The following is a 19,609-nucleotide window of genomic DNA, read 5'->3' as shown; positions in this document are numbered from 1 at the left end:
AAAAAAAAAAAAAAAAAAGGTTAAGATATGACGCGAATAGTTCATTCAAATACTCGGTTTCCCCTCAATGATGTATATTTTGTAGCATGTAATATTAAGTACGAAACAGGTAACGCTTAGCCAAGTCTCAAACAAAAAGAATTTCCCGTGAACAGAAACAGCCCGCGATATCTTTGGTGACACATCCCGAATAGTGGAATGTTTACGGTAAACACTTTTAGATAGGTATCAAAATGCTAGCACTTATTTCTTTCCTCGGCTCAAAGCCTTCTTCTTGCGCATAACTCTTGTCCGGGCGATCAACCTGTGCTTCATCTCAGCGTCTGTCTCAGGCTTTCGACCACCCTCTTCTTCTGGCTGCTTGCCACCCGCATCCCTTCCAGGCTTTCCAGGCCTTCGGTCCTTTCCGCCCTTGTTGTCCTTGTTGTCCTTGTGTCCCCGTTTCTTGTTGTCCTTTGTGTATTGGGCATTGGTCTTCGACTGAGCCTCAGACTTAGCAGCCTTGTTATGCTCTGGGTTCAGTTGCCGAGACCTCTCCTCGTTGGCACGTCGTCGCTGAACAACCTGGGCGTTCTCAATGGCAAATTCAACGACTAATCGCTGCTTCTTGCCGATCTCGTTCTGAAGCTGGAGACCGTTGAGATACCGAAGTCCCATCAACGCCCAATGATGAGAAGTGTATTCGATAAAACCGTAGCCGCGACTCTTGCCGCCATCCTTTTCCTGCATCTTTGTTCCTTGTCCGCTCTCGAAAACGATCTTTGCTTGCCGAATGATACCTTTACCCTTAGCCTTACGCTCATGCTCTTTTTCCTTAGCGTCCTTTCCGTCTCGAGCGTTCTCTTCCTTTGAGAGTGGTTGTCGGCGTCCGGCCCTGACATCCTTGGCGAATTCAACGACAGCCTTTCGCGCTAGCTCCTTGAGATCCTTCGAGTCCATGTTGCGAGGGATGTTGCGGAGAGCCAGTCGGGTCAAACTCAAGTGTAGACTAGGGTTGCCTTGGACGAGCTTCTTACGTTGAGCAGAACTGGCCTGTCGCATTCGAATCTCTGGTTCTGTAAGAAGATTGAAGAGGGGCGAACTTTTGTCAATAGCACCCTCGTTCAGTAGGAAAAGCTTACGCTTATCCTTTTCGTTGCGCTTGGCGAGGGAGCTATCTGCGAGATTGGTGGCTTCCTGCTTGTTGACTGCTTGCGCAACCGAAAGAAGTCGGCCGTCAAGAGTGTACTTTCCATCAGGATCAGCACTCTCGTCTTGAAGGATGGAGTTCTTGTTGGCGGCGGTAGCAGGTGCTTGAGGGCGCGGGGCGCCTTTGATGCAGCTTTTGGCATCGTCGACGTCGAAAAAGCAGACAAAGCCGGTGCCAGCTGGCTTCTCAGTGACTTTGTCCATGACCACTCTGGCATATCGAACCTTGCCGAAATGGCCAAAAAAGTCCTTGAGCTGTTCATCTGTGGTCGTGAATGGTAGGTTGCGCACAAAAACAGTTGAAGTGTTGTCTGTCGTGGTCTTCTTGGGCGCTAGAGCCTCAACCTCCTTTTCAAGCTCCTCGTCATCGTCTTCGTCCTCGTCTTCATCTTCCTCATCTTCCTCATCTTCAAGATTCTCCATGTGGTTCTTGAAAAAGTTTTTCAGATCGGCGTCCAGTTGGTCATCTCGGTTGACCTCAGCACCGCCCTCTTGCTCATCATCCTCATCGTCACTCCCTTCTGATGATGTCGGATCATCGTCCTCCTCCTCCTCCACATCTTCTTGCTTCTTGCTTCCCTTTTTCTGCTTCTTGCTCTCCTCCTCTGGCTGTTGTTTCTCCCAGGTGTCCTTGTCGACAGCCCAGTCAACTGCCAGTGTTCTGCCGTCAATCTCCTTGCCATTGATGGCCTCCAGTGCGCGTTCTGCGTTTGGCCTTCCTCTGAGAGTGACGAATCCGAATCCCTTGAGCTTGCCCTTGTTTTGAGGCAGATCGGCAAATTTGACCTTTCCGAAGCTTCGGAATAGGTGCTCCAACTGCTCTGATTTCTTGATACTCCAAGGCAGGTTGCGCACAATCAACTTGTTTGGCCTTTGAATCTCCTCCTTGCGAATCTTGTGAGCAGGCAACTCGCCGGTCGTGTTGTTCCTCTGTCTTGGCTCGGCAACATCGAGACGGATGCGACGACCATTCCACTCTTGGTTGTTCAAAGCCTTCTTTGCCTCCACCGCATCTTCAGCATCGGCGAAAGTTACGAAACCATAACCTCTTGATTCCTTAGTCTTCTGGTCAACAACCACAGTGGCATGTTTGACAGGGTAATGCTCAGAGAAGAAATCGGTAAGGCTTTCGCTCGTGGCACCGGGGGGGAGCGAGCGAACAAAGAGCGATCGACGTTCCTCGACTCGAGCTCTCTTTGTAGATTTTACTGCGCCATTGTCGCGGTCTTCGAAGGAAGCAGGGTCGATATCCTCAGCTTCGGTGTGAGGACGCTTCCGGTCGTTATTTGATGCACCCATTTTGTCGTGCAAGTAAATGTGCAAAGAAACTGAGATGCTCAATGTTAAACGGCTACTGTACTTTGCGACCAAAGAAAAAAAAAATTAGATAAGGAAGAGCGCTTATCGATTAGCTCCTGCCGGGTAATCTGCTAACCCAGCATGGCTGCTGCCTTTATGACTTACACAATTTATTCCAAAACATGATAGAACTCGAAGCAAGGTATATCGAATCAATTTGCACCAGTCCTAATTTCCAGCTGCATCAAAATATTTGTTTTAGTATGTCTTGTTTGAGAACTTTCCAGATCGCACGAACACAAAACTTACAGTACGAAGTCTTAGTACCTAGGTACCTACTACCCAGCCTAAAGCCTCTCTGATCTCTGATTTTCTTTCAGGAAGTGGGTCTACTGTTTCTCCCACCAAGCGCCACATCAGCCCCTCAGTCCCTAACAAGCACTAGGCTGTAAAGGGAATATTTTGTAAACAAACAATGCGAACCTAGGCTCCTTAGCCATCAACACTGCTTCCTTTCCGATTCAATGGACTAGAACATCAACACCAAAATGCCTGCACGAACTACCGCCCGTTCAACAAAACCTTCGGCCACGAGGTCCTCCCGCGCCTCGTCAGCCTCCGAAGTAGTAGACACCCCTGATAATGCGTTACGGACCAAAGTCTGTGCTATCTTTCGTGATGCACAGAGAACAACAGCAACACACCGAAAGCTCGTTGTGAATTTACGAAAGATTCAAGAGTCGTGCGCTTACGAACCAACGAATCCCGACCAATCCCAAGTCGACGAATTTGACGAAGAAGCATTCAATCGCGAGTTTATACGCTGCGTTAGTAAGATAATGCCAGTCAAGAAATCGGAGAGCGTTGGAGAAAAGTCAATTCGATTTACCGGTTTGTTCTTGCAACATGCGAGTGCAAAGGACAACGAGCTATTGGGAGAGATCGACCAAGATGCGAGTGTCATGCCGGAGACCCCAAGCACTCGCCTGACTGCACAACTGCTCGAGGCAATCCTCCCTATGCTGACCGCCAAAGACAAGGTGGTCCGCTTCAGATCAACCCAGCTCATCTCGCACATTATCAACTCACTCGACGCGATAGACGACGAGCTATTCCAGAAACTTCGTCATGGACTACTTAAGAGGATTCGCGACAAGGAGGCCATGGTCCGCTCTCAGGCGGTGCTGGGTCTTGGCCGCCTTGCAGGAAACCAGACAGAGGGATGCACCAACTCAGATGACAGCGATGATGATAACAGCGGATTACTCGCGAAGCTTCTGGAAGTCCTTCAACACGACCCGAATGCTGATGTGCGAAGATCTCTTCTCGTCAACCTCCCTATCTTACCAGAAACTTTGTCAGTGCTGCTCGAGCGCGCACGAGACCAAGATGCAGCGACTCGAAGGGCTGTTTATTCACGGCTGCTCCCTGCTCTAGGCGATTTCCGTCACTTGTCCGTTAAGATGCGAGAGAAGCTTCTGCGATGGGGTATTCGCGACAGAGATGAGAATGTTAGAAAGGCCGCAAGCCGCCTATTCCGAGAGCGATGGATTGAGGACTGTGCTGGTGCACCGCCCCAAGAAGATGGCGCGGCTGCGGAACCAGCACCTCCCAACTTCGATGGGCTCTGTGAGTTGTTGGAACGAATTGATGTGGTCAACACTGGTGTGGAGAACGGCGTTGCTCTGGAAGCAATGAAGGGTTTCTGGGAGGGACGCCCGGATTACCGTGAAACGGTTGAGTTTGACGATAACTTTTGGGAAACCCTATCTGCCGAATCGGTCTTCATGGCAAGGAGCTTCAACGAATTCTGTCGTGTCGAGGGCGATGGCAAGTATCTGAACCTGCTCGAGGAAAAGTTGCCCGAGGTGACTAAGCTCGCGTTCTTCCTGGAACGGTATCTTCACGTTCTGGTTACTGCCGTTAAGAGAGTAGCAGAAGCAGACGAGGATGATGAGGAAGAAGATACAGTGGAGCAAGAGTTTATCGTTGAGCAATTGCTACAGATCGCACTGACCCTCGACTACTCTGACGAGGTTGGACGACGCAAGATGTTTACCTTACTTCGACAAACCATCTCGATCCCCGATCTGCCCGATGAAGTTACAAAGCTCGCAGTCGAAGCGCTTCAGGGTATTTGTTCTCCAGATGCTGCGGGCGAGCGAGAGTTCATTAGCATCGTTCTTGAGTCTGTAGCTGACGTTCATGACACTATTGTCGATGACCCCCCGCCAGACGATGCTGAAGACAGCTTCCACTCGGCCAGATCAGAGGTCAGCGGCCCTAGCACGCCGACTAAGGGAAGCAAGCGAGGCGGCAGCCCTGAGCTGAGTGAGGAAGAAGCGCGAGAAAAGGCTGTTAGGGAGATCGTTGTTAACATGAAATGCCTGCATATCGTGCAGTGCATGCTTACTCATGTCTCCAGCAATCTCCAAGACAACACTGACTTAGTCGCAATGCTTAATAACCTCGTTGTACCAGCAGTTCGCAGCCACGAAGCACCCGTGCGCGAGCGCGGTCTGGTTTGTCTTGGTCTCTGTGCCCTCCTCGACCGTTCTCTTGCCGATGAGAACCTGAGCTTATTCATGCATTTCTTCAGCAAGGGCCACACAGCGCTTCAGATCACAGCTCTGCATATTCTTACTGATATCCTCAATGTGCATGGTGCCCAGCTCCTATCATCTACTCCTGGACTACTCAAGGTTTACGTCAAGGCGGTCAAGGGCGGTTCTAAAGCACCTGAGGTTCAAGCAGCCGCGACTGTTGCTGCTTCAAAGCTTTTGCTCGGTCGCATTGTAAGTGAGGAAGAAGCATGTCAAGACTTGCTCAAGTCACTTGTGATTGTCTACTTTGACCCTTCCTCCTCGCACAACCAGACAGTTCGACAAGCTCTCAACTACTTTCTCCCCGTCTTTTGTTTCTCTAGAGCAGAGAACCAGGATCTCCTGCGATCCATTGCTCTTGACGCAATCCACGCTCTGTTCAATATCCGTGAAAGTTTAGAGGATGACGATGTCGATGTCGACGAAGATATGGTTAGTATGACTGCTATTGGAGCTTGCTTGGTAGACTGGACCGATCCTCGGAAGTGCTACAGCCCTACAAACCTATTGGACACCGAAAAGAAGGTGGTTAATGGCGATGTTCATCTGGACTTTGCTATGGATATCCTGGAGAAGCTGCAAGGCAACATCACACGTGAGTCACACATTCAAACAAGCAAACTGTATACTGTATACTGATTTTTGATAGGAGAGGAAAAGAAGCTTATCGCTGGACTTCTTGGAAAGCTTCACGTTTCACCTGGCTCAAGCGAGGAGAAGCTTCGCGAGGCTTACCAAGAGGTCAGCATTGCTGTCGAGGAAGGCCTGCTGTCCGATGCCCCTAGCCGCAACCAGCTTTACAAGATTCATGTCAGCCTGGGCAAAATTGTCAATGCACTTGATGAACAATCACAACCAACCTACCGGCGTGCCAGTAGGAGCACGTCGGTGCTTGCAGACCAACAATCCCCCGAAGAGGAGAAGTCTGTTGTAGAAGAACCAAGTATCAAGGAGGAGGAGGAAGACAGCGATAACACAGTGGTCCCCAAAGAAGACAGAGAATCACTTGTAGATGATCTCTTGTCGGATGGCGATGATGTAGAGATGACAGACGTCTGAGCAAACAAGCATTTGATGAAGTAACGACTGGGATTTGGACGAATTATCATGAGATGAGGCGGATACCTGGCGGTTTAGAACGGGGTTGGGACTTTAGGTTACAGGATATATATCTGATTTACTATTGTTTGTAATTGTAGTCCCGTTTGAAGCTTGGGACTAATGAGCACTTGTTTACAACCATCTCGAATATTTGTGTACGGAGACATCATTATGCTTTAGTTGCGTGACCCTAGCCAGAAGAGCAAACCGCCAAAACCGATATTGATCAGCAAGTGTTGACCTAAACTCCAGGCCATGCAGTAAAGGTACTTGGGCGAGAAAACAGTCCAGATAAAAAGATGCGTTCTTAGCGAAGTGCAAGCTGCCATAACCAATGCAACTGATGCCGAGACAAACACAGTTTGTAGGGTAATATACTGCAAGAACGCATTGCGCTGGCCCTCGTGATACTTGCGAAGTAAGAGTAAATTAGCAGCCGAGGTCCAAAAGATAGGCCCGGCCCAGTTGCTGACGAGAGTGAGGAAGCCAACAGCAAAGAAGTTAAAGCCACTGATGCCATTATAGGCACTTGAAAGATCGACTGAGGAGATGGCGTTTGAGCCGCCAAAGGCAAAGAAAGTGGTGTACTGAAGGAGAATAGCTGTTATGGTGATTCCAGTCACAGAGAGGTCCGTGGCTTGGAGTGCATGGAAGAGAATGTCAGAGAGGAGGAAGAGAGGGATGTTGGTAGCACGAGATTGGGTCATGCCAAAAATAGTATAAAGATGGTGGAAGAGGTATGCTATCGTGAGGTTAGTTATTGTACAACCACCCATACAGTAAATAGGGGTTCTTACCTGATTGCATCTGTCCGTTCCGGCCACCGGTGAACGATCGGTAGATGCCATATCCAAACAGGATACCAAGGAGTATGAAAGCGGTTCTGGCTCTCCAAAGCAACGACTGGCCTACGAATAGATCGTTCAAGCTCCTGGCGAAGCCAACAACAAGCTCAGGAGCATCTTCACTAGTGAAGTCAAGCTTGAAGCTATAAGCCGACATGAGCAGAACTGAAGTGATACTCGTGCTCGCCAAGGAGGGGAGACTTTTGAGACGAGCGAGCAGTCGGAACGACAAGATCATGTATCCGAAAGTGATGATGCCCCAAAGAAATTGCGGGTGCGTGACGATGAAGCTTTTGACAATGTCAGGGTTTCCCGCGAACTTCTGTCCGGTTTGATTCCAGCCTCTGGTAATTCTTAACGCCGCGAGGGCGACGATGACCCAAGCAGCCTCTTCCAGACTGTTCTTTCTATTATCTAGTTAGTAATGCAAAAGAATCATCAGCGTTTTGTTTCCAATGTACGTACCTTCGGACATGTAGCACGCCCTGGAGTAAAAGCCAGATGCTTGAGCACCAATACCAGAAATGCTGTTCCTCCTCGACATAACTACTGGCGTACATCATCGCGCCGTAAGCTAAGGTCAGGAGACTAAAAGGGAGAATTTGGCCATCGCGGTGAGCCCCAAGACTAACGACTACCGTTGCGCTTGCGATTGCAGCAATGGCAGCAATCGCTTGACCAATATACAACTTTGGCATATCGTAGTTGGAAGCCATGCTACTCATCAAATCTTGAGCCCGTCGAAGCCACTGAGACGTTTCGTCAAGCCATTTCTGGTCTAAACTGTCGCCGGTTGCAAGAACGTGAGCCTCTCTGTCAATCTTCCGCCATTGGCAAGCCAGCTCGTTGATTTCAGTCTTCTCCAGAGAACATGGGTCAACGTTGCTCTTTGAATCGAAGAGCTCGCCACCAAATGCAGCCGTAACAATGTTGAGAATTTGTCGAGCGTTGCGGACGAGGATCTGGACCTGGTCACTAGTCTTGTGCCAGAAGGGGAGGAAGTCAGGAATGAAAGCTCCGAGGTTGTTCTTTGATACAGGGAAACCTAGCAAAGCAGCGATAGTCGGTGCCAAGTCAGATTGCTCAACCATAGAGTAGTAGTCAAATTCATCCTTTGGCTGAGCTGGTGCAGGGAGCTTCGAGGAGATCGACTTGAGTTTAGGAGACATGAAAACCAGAGCGGGCGATGTTTCGCCAGGTGAAGAAGCACCATGGTTCCCAGCATCGTTCATTCCGTGATCACCACATAGAACAAGCAGGGTTGAATCCAAATGCGGCTTGGTCTCCATAGCTTCAAAAAGAGTCTGGACGATGCCGTCCATCTCTTGCTGTTTTGGAACCATATTCGAGCTTTTATCACGTTAGTTCGTAAGCAACATGAGCCACTCCGCAGGAACAAACCTTTTGGGTCCGGCCTTATGTCCGATATGATCCAGGCCAAGGTAGTGGAGGACCATGAGTCCCCAGTCGTTGTTCTCCAGCTCAGGAGCAATGTTTCTGGTGACATTGTTGTCCACTTCAGTAAAGTCCTTTGCCAATGTCAGTAACAATTCTCCCAAGCAGGATACGGGAGGCATACCGCTACAAAGAAACTGGAAGTTCCATCTTCATGATCAAAGGTGTTTGGAAATAACTTCAGCCAAGTATCATCCCCGTACATCAGGAGCTTGCCCATTTGCTTGGCCTTGATCTGAGCTAGCCAGGTGTCCTGAGATGCGAGAGTTGATGAAGTATCGGCTTCATCGAAATTCAAGATGAGGTCAACAAAAGAAGGAATAGACCCAGTTGTCATGGACTTGATCCTTGGCATAGTGACTGTGGGTGACCGCGCATTGGCTGTGAAAGGCATTGCGCTGCCATCTCGGATGAGGCTGGATTCTAGTAAGTTGACATGCCAACAAAGTGATATCCGGCTACATTGCATTACCTTTGCACATAGTTAAATCCCGAGGTGTCCGAATATACGAAGTCGCTAATTGAAGAGTCAATTGAGTGTCAAGTGGGATGGATTATCAGGGATTATCATTCAACCTTCTCAGGGCATCAACAACCATAAATATTAAACGATCGAATGGCGCATCAGGAGGGGTCCCAAAGTCGAGGGTTTCAAACTCAGCCAGACCTGGTAGAAATGGCTTATAAGGGAAGAATCCCAAGGCGAATACGACAATTGAGGCTGGGATTAGAAGATTGGCTGCGACCAGCAGCAGAGTGCGAGATGACACCATTATATAAGGCAATTATAGAACAAAGGAGTGACTGGGATGGGCACAGAAGTGAAATTGGTATAGGAAATAAAAACTTTCAAGAATGCGCCATCTGGGACAGCGAAATGTGTCAGCCGCAGAAGGGATGGACGTGTCGAGATGAGATGAGAGCGCGGGTATCCATGTTAAAGTGCAATAGCCTTGCCAAGACGAACTACAAAGGTGGTATTCTATGATTGGTTGAGGTTCAAGTGTTGAGCCACACAAGACAAGGCTGAGAGAGAGAGATTGATATGTAGAAATTTCGGGTATTACAGATTCATTGACATTGATTGACTTAAGATTTTGCTGCTAAAACGCCGATCCAGTGGAAGGAAAAACAGAACCTGGTAAACGAAATAATCCATTTTAAGCGCTCTTCTTCTTGCCCTTTGCCTTTGATCGACTGCCGTAAGACTTGAAGACAATCTTGGAAGATTTTTGCTTGCGCTTATCAGGTCGCTTCTTTTCAATTCGTCCACTTGAAGGCTTCTTCGCCGAGTCCACATCCATTGCTAAACACTCATGTTAATGATGATAAAGAAAAACATTTCAATCAAACTTACATGTCTCGTCTTCCTGAGCGTTCTCGTTGGAGTCGTCGTCGACCTCCTCATCTTGAGCTGAAGAAATGTTAGCAAAGGCTTGTCTGGTTATTCTCAATCTCGAGCTCACTCACTGTTCATGTTCACATCTGAAGACTCAGGCTTGGGCTGCTTGGCCAGCTCAAGGAGTTTGGCAGAAAGGCGCTCATTTCGAGCAGCCTCAGCAGGTCCAAAAACATTTTGGACAAGGCGCCTGTTGTTGGCCTTTCTGGTGCTTGCTCGGGCGCTCTTAGCCATTTTGTCGATATGGTTAAATAAAGATGGTAGGGAAAAAGTCGTTATCGGTCTTTGCTGCTAAGAAAAAAAGTTGGGACGGCCTAGATTTGGCCAGAGGGGCACACCGAAGGCTGTGGCGCACTGTGGCTGTATTAGCTTCTGAGACATCGCATTATAAAACCCCCTACGTCTGCCTACTATCACCGCCTTCCTTCTATAGACAAGATCTGGACTCAGGCAAACATGACATACTAAGTAGCGTGAGAAAGCGACGACGGCAAACTCGAAGCACGCGTAGTAGTAGAACATTTTCTTGCCCTGGGGTACTCCGGTGAGACTTAAGCATACTCGCTGTACGCATGCGCCAACTTTGTTACTCACATGTGGCGTAGTGTTTGTCCCTTGTTCTTCCTTATAGCCAACAATTGATCGGGCGTTCGCTCACGGTACCTCTTTCCGATACAGGCTGCACCAGCCTGCGCATCTGCCTTGGATGCGGTTGCCAACCGCGACCACTGCAATCATTATCCAAGCTCGAAATCGGCAGTCGCTCTCTACTTCACACGCACGTCCGCTCCTTCCCGATAACGATACCAATACCGACCAATAAACGGAAGGTCATATCCTCGACATGGCTTCCTCGGGATTAAGCTCGGTCTCGCACTCTACCGCGCATGCTTCCTCTTCACAAGGTGGTGGAAATCTACGACACGAAGCGACCGCGCTTGCACGACAGGTTAATCGACTGTTAAATCGCCAGCTCTCGTCTGTGTGCCAGGTAAACGGCGTTAAGAGCACTGGAATCAAGGCAGACTTGATAGGTCGCATACATCGTCGTAAGTTCAGTCAATTCACATTGAATCGGTTGCCTTGAGCGCTCCACCAAACCTACGATTTACTTACACGCTCCCGCACATCTGCTCTGAATCACAATCCCAAACTATTCAAGACCACAACTAATCATGCCTATTTTGCCACGGCATATAGTCATCCAAGACGCCGTTGACGCCAACGACCCTGTGCGCCTTCAGCAAATCCGCCAGAGCATACACAACAGTATTTCGAATTCGCCTATCGGCTCTTCTCCTTCTCGATCGACTTTCTCAAACTCGCACTCACATGGTCATGGCCCCTCGGCGCCGTTTGGCCTCCCCAGCATGTCATTTCCCACTACCCACGGTAGCCTGTCTAATGGCCAGCGCTTCAACGGGTCGCCATCAGTGACACTTGCTTTTAAGTCGAGTCCTTTTTACCAGATCGAGGCGCGTGCTGGCGACGTGAAGGTTTGCGATGGTAGGTCATGCGCATTCTTTCCCAACTTTGGTCAGTATGCTAATGTCATGTCAAGTCATGGCGCAACACCGCAACACGGTAACCTATCCCATCAAACTGGAAGACCATCATTATCTACAGAAGTGTGTTAATGATCCTTCGTACCGAGTGATGGTCTTCTGCGCTGGGGACTGCCTAGGAACGCAAGAAGTCGCTTTTCCTCACCAGTCTGAGCTTAAGGTCAATGGTGGTGACATCAAAGCCAACTTGCGCGGCCTGAAGAACAAACCTGGCTCTACTAGACCAGTTGACATCACCAAAGCGCTCAGGCTTCGGCCAAAATATACGAACAACGTTGAATTTACATATGCGTTGACCTCCAAGGCAAGTTTTAGTCAAGTCATGATTCCCTGTCAATCTTGGCATCCCTCTATTGTGTTGCAAGCCTAACATAGCGCAGAAATTCTATTTTGTGATCAACATCTGCAAGATTACTTCCGTTGAAGAGCTTGCAGGACGTATAGCTAACGGAAAGAAAATATCGATTGAGGCTGTGAAGCAAGAACGTAAGTACGAGCATATTTAACGATTGGATACAACTCTAACGGCGCTGTAGTCAATGCCAAAGCGCAGGATCCCGATGTTGTAGCAACCTCACAGGTACTGTCGCTCAAGTGCCCACTGTCATATATGCGCCTAGCGCTTCCATGCCGTGGCCTGAGTTGCACCCATCTGCAATGCTTTGATGCTACATCATATCTTCAACTGCAGGAACAGGGTCCGCAATGGCAATGTCCCATTTGTTACAAATCCGCAACCTTTGATCTGCTGGCTGTTGACGGGTAAGGTCTCGATGCATCTCATCAAACACAGTAGTACTGACTATGGTAACAGATATGTAAGAGACATTCTTGCCAAGACATCAAAAAGTCAAGAGACTGTGACTATTGAACCTAATGGCGACTGGCATACCAAGGCGTCTGAAGATAGCAGCCAGGGGCAGACGAACGGCAACTCTGTTAAAAACGAGGATGACGACGACGACGATGACCTGGTGATATCAGAGGTCAACCCTATCGGTCATCGCCGCATGGAGACCCCTAAGAACGCCACTCCAAGTGTCAACACACCAGTGGCGGCGAGTCGTGATAGCTCATCGGCTGGTCCTAGAGGCATAGCATCTACCAGCGCCAAACGCCCAGTAGCCGCGATTATCGACCTGACCCTTTCTGATGATGACGAGCCAGCTCCGCCTCCCAAGAGGCAGAACACTTCAACGAACGGATACTCAGGATCAAATGGCGTATCTGGCTCCTCTCCAGTCTCGCCTGATGGATATGGGTATCTCTAGGATGATATCCAGTCTAGAGGAAAGAAGAAGAAGAGAGAACGGAGAGAACGGAGACGCAAGACTTCTTAGAGGTTATCTTATAGCAGTTAATTGTCTTTGGCGGACAGCTCATCTAACTGCTTGGTAATTCTGGTGTTGGTTGGCGCTTTTTGACTTCAGCATATTCTGACTCGGCGTTGGAGGGGACGGAAAAGGATTCCCTTGTTACCAAAGAACGAGGTGATACAACTAGCGGCATTGCTATTACGTTTGTTTTCGCGAGGTGTAAGGGAGTAACTATGCGATGGGGGACTCATCATTAATGATTGATTCGCACTCTCACAAGGGACGGGGAAAGGATAGGCCTCAGTCTTATCTTAAAGAGCAATAAAAAGGCTTATCTACTTTCTTCATCATCTCAAGATTCGGAAATTGTTGAATACAAGAATCTGAGGGACGGCCCTCATGGTTGGACTTTGTCCGCTTGGCCCGATGAACCTTGAAAACGGGAAGATCCAATTTGCTTGATACAGCCACCTTGATAACTGACAAAGTTCTCACCTAGATGGCATACTCGAGTTTCCAAAACGCATAAAATCGTTTTTCATTCACATTGAATAGGCTTGACGAGAATATCGTCGCAGGCATGCCTTCTATCTCGTCCTCAAATCATCATTTCTAGCCACGTTTTTAACAAATATCCTGTCCCATAAACCCAATTGACTCCATAAATTGCACAGTTTTCTTATCCCAATCATGCTTCAATATCCTTTCGCTTACTAGGCACCGTCGTCTCGGCCTTCCATGAATCGACATTGTGAATGAGGCAAGCCTCGCCCTGGTCACGTCGAGTGAGACGACCAATACGGAATACCTTCTCGCCACCATCGGCGAGGGTCTTGGAAACGGCGTCAGCCTTCGCAGCCTCGACAGCGATGACCATGCCGACACCAGAGTTGAATGTGCGGCACATTTCAAGGGGCTCGACATTGCCAGCCTCACGAAGCCACTTGAAGACAGGAGGGATCTCCCATGAACCGAACTCAATCTCGGCGGCAAGGGACTCAGGAATCATGCGGGGGACGTTCTCGACAAGACCTCCACCAGTGATGTGAGCAAGACCCTTGATGTCAGAAAGGACGGGAAGGAGAGACTTGACGTAGATTCGAGTAGGGGTAAGAAGGGACTCGCCAACAGTGGTAGACTGGTCCCAAGGAGCGGCATCAGTGTAGCTGAGACCGGCGTGAGAGACGATACGACGAGCAAGAGAGAAACCGTTGGAGTGGACTCCAGCGGATCCAAGACCAAGGAGAACATCGTCCTGGGCCATGTCATCCTTTCGAGGAAGCTTGGCATCAGCAGTGACGGTACCGACAGCGCAGCCGGCAGCATCGTAATCATCCTTCTGGTACATGCCAGGCATCTCAGCAGTCTCTCCGCCAACCAGAGCACAGCCGGCTTGACGACATCCATCGGCAACACCCTGGACGAAATCAGCGGCAGTAGAGAGATCCAGTTTGCTGCAGCCATAGTAGTCAAGGAACATGACAGGAGTGGCACCTTGAACAACAAGATCGTTGACGTTCATAGCGACCAGGTCAATACCAACCGTGTCGTGCTTCTTCATGGCCTGGGCAATCATAAGCTTAGTGCCGACGCCATCAATAGCACCGACGATGATAGGGGCTTGAGGGTAGCCGGCCTTGGACAGATCAACCTCACCACCAAAACCACCAATCTCGGCGTCAGCACCAGGTCTCTTAGTGCTAGCGACGGCCTTCTTGATCTTCTCGACGAAGTCGTTACCGGCCTGGATGTCGACACCAGCCTGGGCGTAAGTCATGGAAGCTTGGGCAGCAGAACGGAAGGCACGGTGGGCAATATCCTTTCGGTAGAAAGCGCCCTCAAACTCAATAGCCTTGTTGTCAAGAGCAGCGTAGGCGGCATCAACGGCAGCTCGGAGAGAGTCGCCAACGGCGTTGATAGCGATAACGCGACCACCGGAGGTCTTGAGACCAGTGCTGTCGAGTGTGGTACCGGCATGGAAGATGTTGCATCCGGTAGGAGGAGTCTGAACAGTCATAGCCTTACCCTTAGGATAAGAACCGGGGTAGCCACCGGAAGCAAGAACAACAGTAGCGCTGAACTTGTTGTCAATGGTCAGCTTGCAGTTGTCAAGGTATCCGTTGGCACAGGCAAGCATGATCTCAGCCAAATCAGTATCGGCAGAGATGAGAGGAAGGACTGTTTGCGTCTCGGGGTCGCCAAATCGGACGTTATACTCGAGGACCTTGGGGCCCTTGCTGGTGATCATGAGTCCAGTGAAGAGAACACCACGAAAAGGCTGCTGCTCTCGTCGCATACCGGAGATAGTGGGCTCAAGAATCTCACGGTCAATGAGCTCAGTAAGCTCCTTGGTAGCAATGTTTGTAGGCGCATAGCAGCCCATGCCACCAGTGTTGGGACCCTGGTCTCCATCGAAGATGCGCTTGTGGTCCTGAGCGAGGGGCAGAGATCGGATAGCGTAGCCATCGCAGAAGGTAAGAACGCTGAGCTCGTCACCAATTAGGAGCTCTTCGATGACAACCTCGTCGCCAGCATCGCCAAACTCCTTGTCAACCATAATCTGCTTCAGAGCAGCCTTGGCCTCCTCCTTGGTCTGGGGAATGATAACACCCTTTCCAGCAGCGAGACCGGTGGCCTTGATGACGACATCATGGTCAACACTGTCGACGTAGGCGCAGGCCTTGTTGTAATCGGAGAAGTTCTCGTAATCAGCGGTGGGAACGTTGTACTTCTTCATGAAATCCTTGGAGTAGGTCTTGCTACCCTCGAGGCGTGCAGCCTCCTTGGAGGGACCGAAGCAGGGAATGCCTGCTTTTCGGAACCATCCCTCGACGCCGTCGACAAGAGGAGCCTCGGGACCGGGGACGACCAGGTTAACGCCATTTTCTTGTGAGAACTTGACGAGGGCAGCGAAGTCCTCGGCCTTGACTGAAGTGACGTTGGAAGTCTTGGGACATCCAGCAGTGCCTCCGTTACCGGGGACAGCGTAGATTTGCTCAACTCGAGATGACTGGCTGAGCTTCCAAGCCAGAGCGTGCTCACGGCCACCGTTGCCGATGAGCAAGATTCGAAGGTCGGCCATATTTGTTCGTGAGGAAAAAATGTGAGAGAAAAACAAACAGTACGATATGCGATTCCGAAATTCGGCGGGTGTGAATTGGTCCCAGTAAAACTCAGCGAAGAGTCTTGTGAGGTTCTACTTTAGTTGGCCACTGTCAGAAACTCGTAATAATTCATGTGCCTGGTTAATGACTTACTTCAATTGGTTCACCCTTGAGAGTAACCAGCTCTATTAAGAGGCAGAATGTTGGTGGTGAACTGGAACTAAAGTTTATCACCAAACTTTTTTTCGACTTTTCCTTTCCTGCCCCGCGCTCGCTCCTACCAGCCCCGCGTCTGGAGGGGCCAAGACGACCCATCCATGGAGTCTTATCGGTCTTATCAGAACGTGCCAATGATGACTCAGCCTCCTATAGCTTGCTGAATCCGGGGAGCAGTGTAGGTATCCAGTGAGCGAGCTTAGCAACAACCCTTGGAGCTCGCCAACACCGACATCACTCATTACCACACGCAAAGACTTGCGCATTCCTCTACCCGGGATCAAATAACGAATACCATCCATTAACATTCATTAATATCATATTCGAACGTCCAATCGAACCGCCCATCATGTCTTTTGAACCCGTCATGCCTCCTTTCAATTCGAGCGATCCATCCGCCAACTTCCTCAGCTCCTCCTGTTTAGATTTCCTCCTTATTGAGCTTGTGCCGCTGGCTTATCGCGTCACTCACGACCGAGATTCTATCGCCTCAGAACAGAATAGCGCACCTGCAGATACTGCTTCTACCAGTCATGCGGTCAGCTCCAACGCCGCCGGAATAATGGCCGGTGCTGCAACAAGAAAGGATGAAGAGGAGGATATGGATGCGGTACACTACCGTCTGGAGATGCTGGGTTACAGAGTTGGACAGGGCCTTGTAGAAAGGTGTGCATCGATGCTCGAGGTGTTTGCGCCATGATGACTGACGGCAGTAGGTTTTCGAGAGATCGACCACGATTCAACGATACACTAGACGTCATCAAGTTCCTCTGCAAAGATTTGTGGACGCTGGTGTTTGGCAAGAATATTGATAACCTCAAGACAAACCACAGAGTAAGCGTTCGATGCATATGTGTTATATGGAGTATCACGCTAACGTTGGACCAGGGAGTATACGTCTTAACTGACAACGTCTTCCGACCCTTCTCCCGCATGAGTACAGAAGCCGGTGGTCACGCAATCGTCCGCGCTCAACCGGTATGTTATAGAATGCCTTAATCATCGCACATGTGCCTTGGTTTGCTGACTTTGCGTTACAGTTTCTATGGTTCCCATGTGGTATCGTAAGGGGCGCGTTGGCTGCTCTTGGAATCAACACAAGTGTACAAGCCGAGATCAACGAATTGCCGGGAGCCGTGTTTCAAATTAAAACCATACCAAACAAGCCCTAGGAGAGCTGTGTGCCTAGCTATAATATCATGATACCCTTTTTTTTTTTCTCAACTTCGGGCAAAACACGCCAGTTTCCGACTATCGAGCGTCATGAACACATAAGAGTTGAATATCGCGGTTGTTTAGATCAACCCTTGACCAAAACTCCAATCATACCTGAAGCAGTCCCCAGATCCAGTATCGGGGCTATAAAGACATCGACCGTAAATAATCGCCCGGAACATTTCACAGCCTGCGCAAAATCATACCATCAGCAAACGTGCTCATGACTCATATTACTAGGTCTAATGCCATAGCTATGGGCCTCTTGAAGAATGTCCATGCTTCCTCTGGGAAGCCTCTTACTGGGTATTAAAAAACATATCAAATAGGGGATATTCACTTTTGGGGAGGGTTGTGGACAAAGCTAACACCCTTGCTGATGTTGCCCTGGAGGCCCTCGTTGGCCTTGGCCAGCAGAGCCTTCTCCTTCTCGGTAATACCCTCCAAGGGGTTGTTGGCCTTCTCAGCACCGTTGGGCTATGTGATGTCAGCAGGTTTTACAGATCTAGAAGTCAAGGATAGACGACTTACGCCTAGCTCAATAGGAACGGAGAAGAAGTCGTTGCCAGTTTCCTTAGCAATAGCCTCACCTCCGGGCACTCCGGGAAGGTAGACATAGCTAGGCTCGACAAGGCCCTTCTCGCCCTTGACGGCGCGAAGAACCTTCTCAGCGAATCTGTATCACGTCAATTGCTGCGTCAAATCATAAAGTTATGAGTAACCTACCGGAAACCAGCATAAGCCATAGACAGAGTGGCGGAACCAGCACCGTCCTTGGCCTTGACAACCTCGTCACCACCGAACTGAATTCGGTTCACGAGAGCATCGTACTTGTCGTCAGGGATTTGAACTGCAGGCGAGGCCTTGCTGATGAGGGGGACAATGGTCTCGCCAGAGTGTCCACCAATGACGGGGATGTTCAGCTCCTGGGGGTTGGCCTTGCCAATAATCTCAGCGACGAAGGTCTCAGCACGAACGATGTCGAGAGTGGTGACACCAAAGAGACGCTGAGGGTTGAAGACGCCCTTGGCCTTGAGAACCTCGGCAGCAATGGGAACGGTAGAGTTGACGGGGTTGGAGATGACGAGGATGAAAGCCTTGGGGGCAACCTCGGCAGCGACCTCGATGAGACCCTTAACGATGCCAGCATTGATGTTAAAGAGATCGTCGCGGGTCATACCAGGCTTGCCTATGCGGGGGAAGTTGTCAGTCGAGTTTAAAACTGGGGAGGGGTTCCGGGGTCGGACACGCGGGGTTCGACACCGGATGTCCGGGGTACCGTAGGAGCTTCACATACGAGGAATACCAGCGGGGATGACAATAATGTCAGCGTCCTTGAAGGCAGCCTTAGCGCCATCGTTGGCGGGAAGGTAGCCAGTGGTCTTCTGCAAAGGGTGTGAGCAAGTAGTTCGCCTCGGTGGAAGGGAATTATGCATGTTCGACTGGGGAAAGTCCGGGGTCGACTTACGGCGCGGGAAGAGATGTGAGAGAGATCGGTAGCGACACCGGGTGTGTTGACGACATCGTACAGGGCGAGCTCGTCAATGTGAGGGGAGGTCTTGAGGAGGAGAGAGAGGGGCTATAATCCATCATCGTTAGCTTGCACAATTCTGACTTTCAAGAGAGCAAAGCGGTACATACCTGGCCAATGCCACCAGAGGCGCCAGCAACAACTAGAGAGCACGTTAATGTCGGCGCTTCAAGACAATGCGAATGCGCAAACAGAATAGGGATCACAAAGACCGCAGGCATCAAGGTGAAGCGAGGTGTGTGAGACGCCGTTCGTACGTACCAGCCTTAACCATCTTGACTGAGTGTATAAGTGGATATATAGTTTAGGAAGAAAGAAGGTAGCTCGAGCAAGACGAGACGGGATAATCGTGTGAAGAAAGAAGAGATGTTGAGATGGAAGAGTGAGAAGGACAGAAGCTGGGTCCAGAAGTGGGAGGAGGGTTAAAATATGTATGTCGCAGGTAGGAAGAAAAGTCTAGGTCGAGGTCGAGGTCGAGGTTGGTTAATACCCGCGGAGGGAGAAACCTTGCCTTGCCTTAGTACAGGTAGCAGCGATGACTGGTGCAGTACGGTACATTACAGTACAGCGCTGCGGCAACCACCACGGCGATACATGCCGCACCCTACTAGCCTGTTCATCCAAAGGGTACCCTCTTGAGACACGGGGGAGGTAACTTGTTCCAATGGGTCCCTTACAAAGAGGTATGGATGTCTACTGTGCTACCTATCCTCCATACCTCCTATGACGAATTCACTTGAGAGCCTGACCCGACTTGATGGGAAACTCTACG

General features: G+C 49.8%; 8 protein-coding genes across 8 annotated transcripts; 3 read left to right on the top strand and 5 right to left on the bottom strand.

Moving 5' to 3' along the window:
• Positions 1-243: 243 nt before the first annotated feature.
• FIESC28_10210 (uncharacterized protein) lies at positions 244-2,487 on the bottom strand (the record flags this gene model as incomplete). The annotated part of the gene is made up of 1 exon (XM_031164345.1): positions 244-2,487. The coding sequence occupies one exon, from the start codon at positions 2,485-2,487 to the stop codon at positions 244-246; it is 2,244 nt and encodes a 747-aa protein (XP_031011640.1).
• Positions 2,488-3,035: 548 nt separating this feature from the next.
• FIESC28_10209 (uncharacterized protein) lies at positions 3,036-6,149 on the top strand (the record flags this gene model as incomplete). The annotated part of the gene is made up of 2 exons (XM_031164344.1): positions 3,036-5,685; positions 5,740-6,149. The coding sequence occupies 2 exons, from the start codon at positions 3,036-3,038 to the stop codon at positions 6,147-6,149; spliced, it is 3,060 nt and encodes a 1,019-aa protein (XP_031011639.1).
• Positions 6,150-6,367: 218 nt separating this feature from the next.
• Positions 6,368-8,846, bottom strand: FIESC28_10208 (uncharacterized protein; the record flags this gene model as incomplete). The annotated part of the gene is made up of 5 exons (XM_031164343.1): positions 6,368-6,933; positions 6,989-7,443; positions 7,502-8,386; positions 8,438-8,565; positions 8,616-8,846. 5 exons carry the CDS (start codon positions 8,844-8,846, stop codon positions 6,368-6,370), a joined length of 2,265 nt encoding a protein of 754 aa, XP_031011638.1.
• Positions 8,847-9,651: 805 nt separating this feature from the next.
• Positions 9,652-10,124, bottom strand: FIESC28_10207 (uncharacterized protein; the record flags this gene model as incomplete). Its single annotated transcript, XM_031164342.1, has 3 exons — positions 9,652-9,797; positions 9,849-9,905; positions 9,962-10,124. 3 exons carry the CDS (start codon positions 10,122-10,124, stop codon positions 9,652-9,654), a joined length of 366 nt encoding a protein of 121 aa, XP_031011637.1.
• A 941-nt stretch (positions 10,125-11,065) lies between these two features.
• On the top strand, positions 11,066-12,726 carry FIESC28_10206 (uncharacterized protein; the record flags this gene model as incomplete). Its single annotated transcript, XM_031164341.1, has 5 exons — positions 11,066-11,396; positions 11,452-11,774; positions 11,836-11,941; positions 11,992-12,217; positions 12,270-12,726. 5 exons carry the CDS (start codon positions 11,066-11,068, stop codon positions 12,724-12,726), a joined length of 1,443 nt encoding a protein of 480 aa, XP_031011636.1.
• Positions 12,727-13,459: 733 nt separating this feature from the next.
• Positions 13,460-15,853, bottom strand: FIESC28_10205 (uncharacterized protein; the record flags this gene model as incomplete). Its single annotated transcript, XM_031164340.1, has 1 exon — positions 13,460-15,853. One exon carries the CDS (start codon positions 15,851-15,853, stop codon positions 13,460-13,462), a length of 2,394 nt encoding a protein of 797 aa, XP_031011635.1.
• Positions 15,854-16,440: 587 nt separating this feature from the next.
• FIESC28_10204 (uncharacterized protein) lies at positions 16,441-17,263 on the top strand (the record flags this gene model as incomplete). Its single annotated transcript, XM_031164339.1, has 4 exons — positions 16,441-16,757; positions 16,808-16,925; positions 16,980-17,069; positions 17,132-17,263. The coding sequence occupies 4 exons, from the start codon at positions 16,441-16,443 to the stop codon at positions 17,261-17,263; spliced, it is 657 nt and encodes a 218-aa protein (XP_031011634.1).
• Positions 17,264-17,642: 379 nt separating this feature from the next.
• Positions 17,643-19,111, bottom strand: FIESC28_10203 (uncharacterized protein; the record flags this gene model as incomplete). The annotated part of the gene is made up of 7 exons (XM_031164338.1): positions 17,643-17,783; positions 17,838-17,982; positions 18,033-18,495; positions 18,604-18,691; positions 18,775-18,885; positions 18,948-18,979; positions 19,099-19,111. 7 exons carry the CDS (start codon positions 19,109-19,111, stop codon positions 17,643-17,645), a joined length of 993 nt encoding a protein of 330 aa, XP_031011633.1.
• Positions 19,112-19,609: the final 498 nt, after the last annotated feature.

The sequence above is a fragment of the Fusarium coffeatum genome (assembly GCF_003316985.1).
Source record: "Fusarium coffeatum strain FIESC_28 chromosome Unknown BRIP53273_contig_289, whole genome shotgun sequence".
NCBI lineage: Eukaryota > Fungi > Ascomycota > Sordariomycetes > Hypocreales > Nectriaceae > Fusarium > Fusarium coffeatum.
The sequence above is the reverse complement of the archived record's forward strand: the minus strand, read 5'-3'. Positions and strand labels throughout refer to the sequence as shown.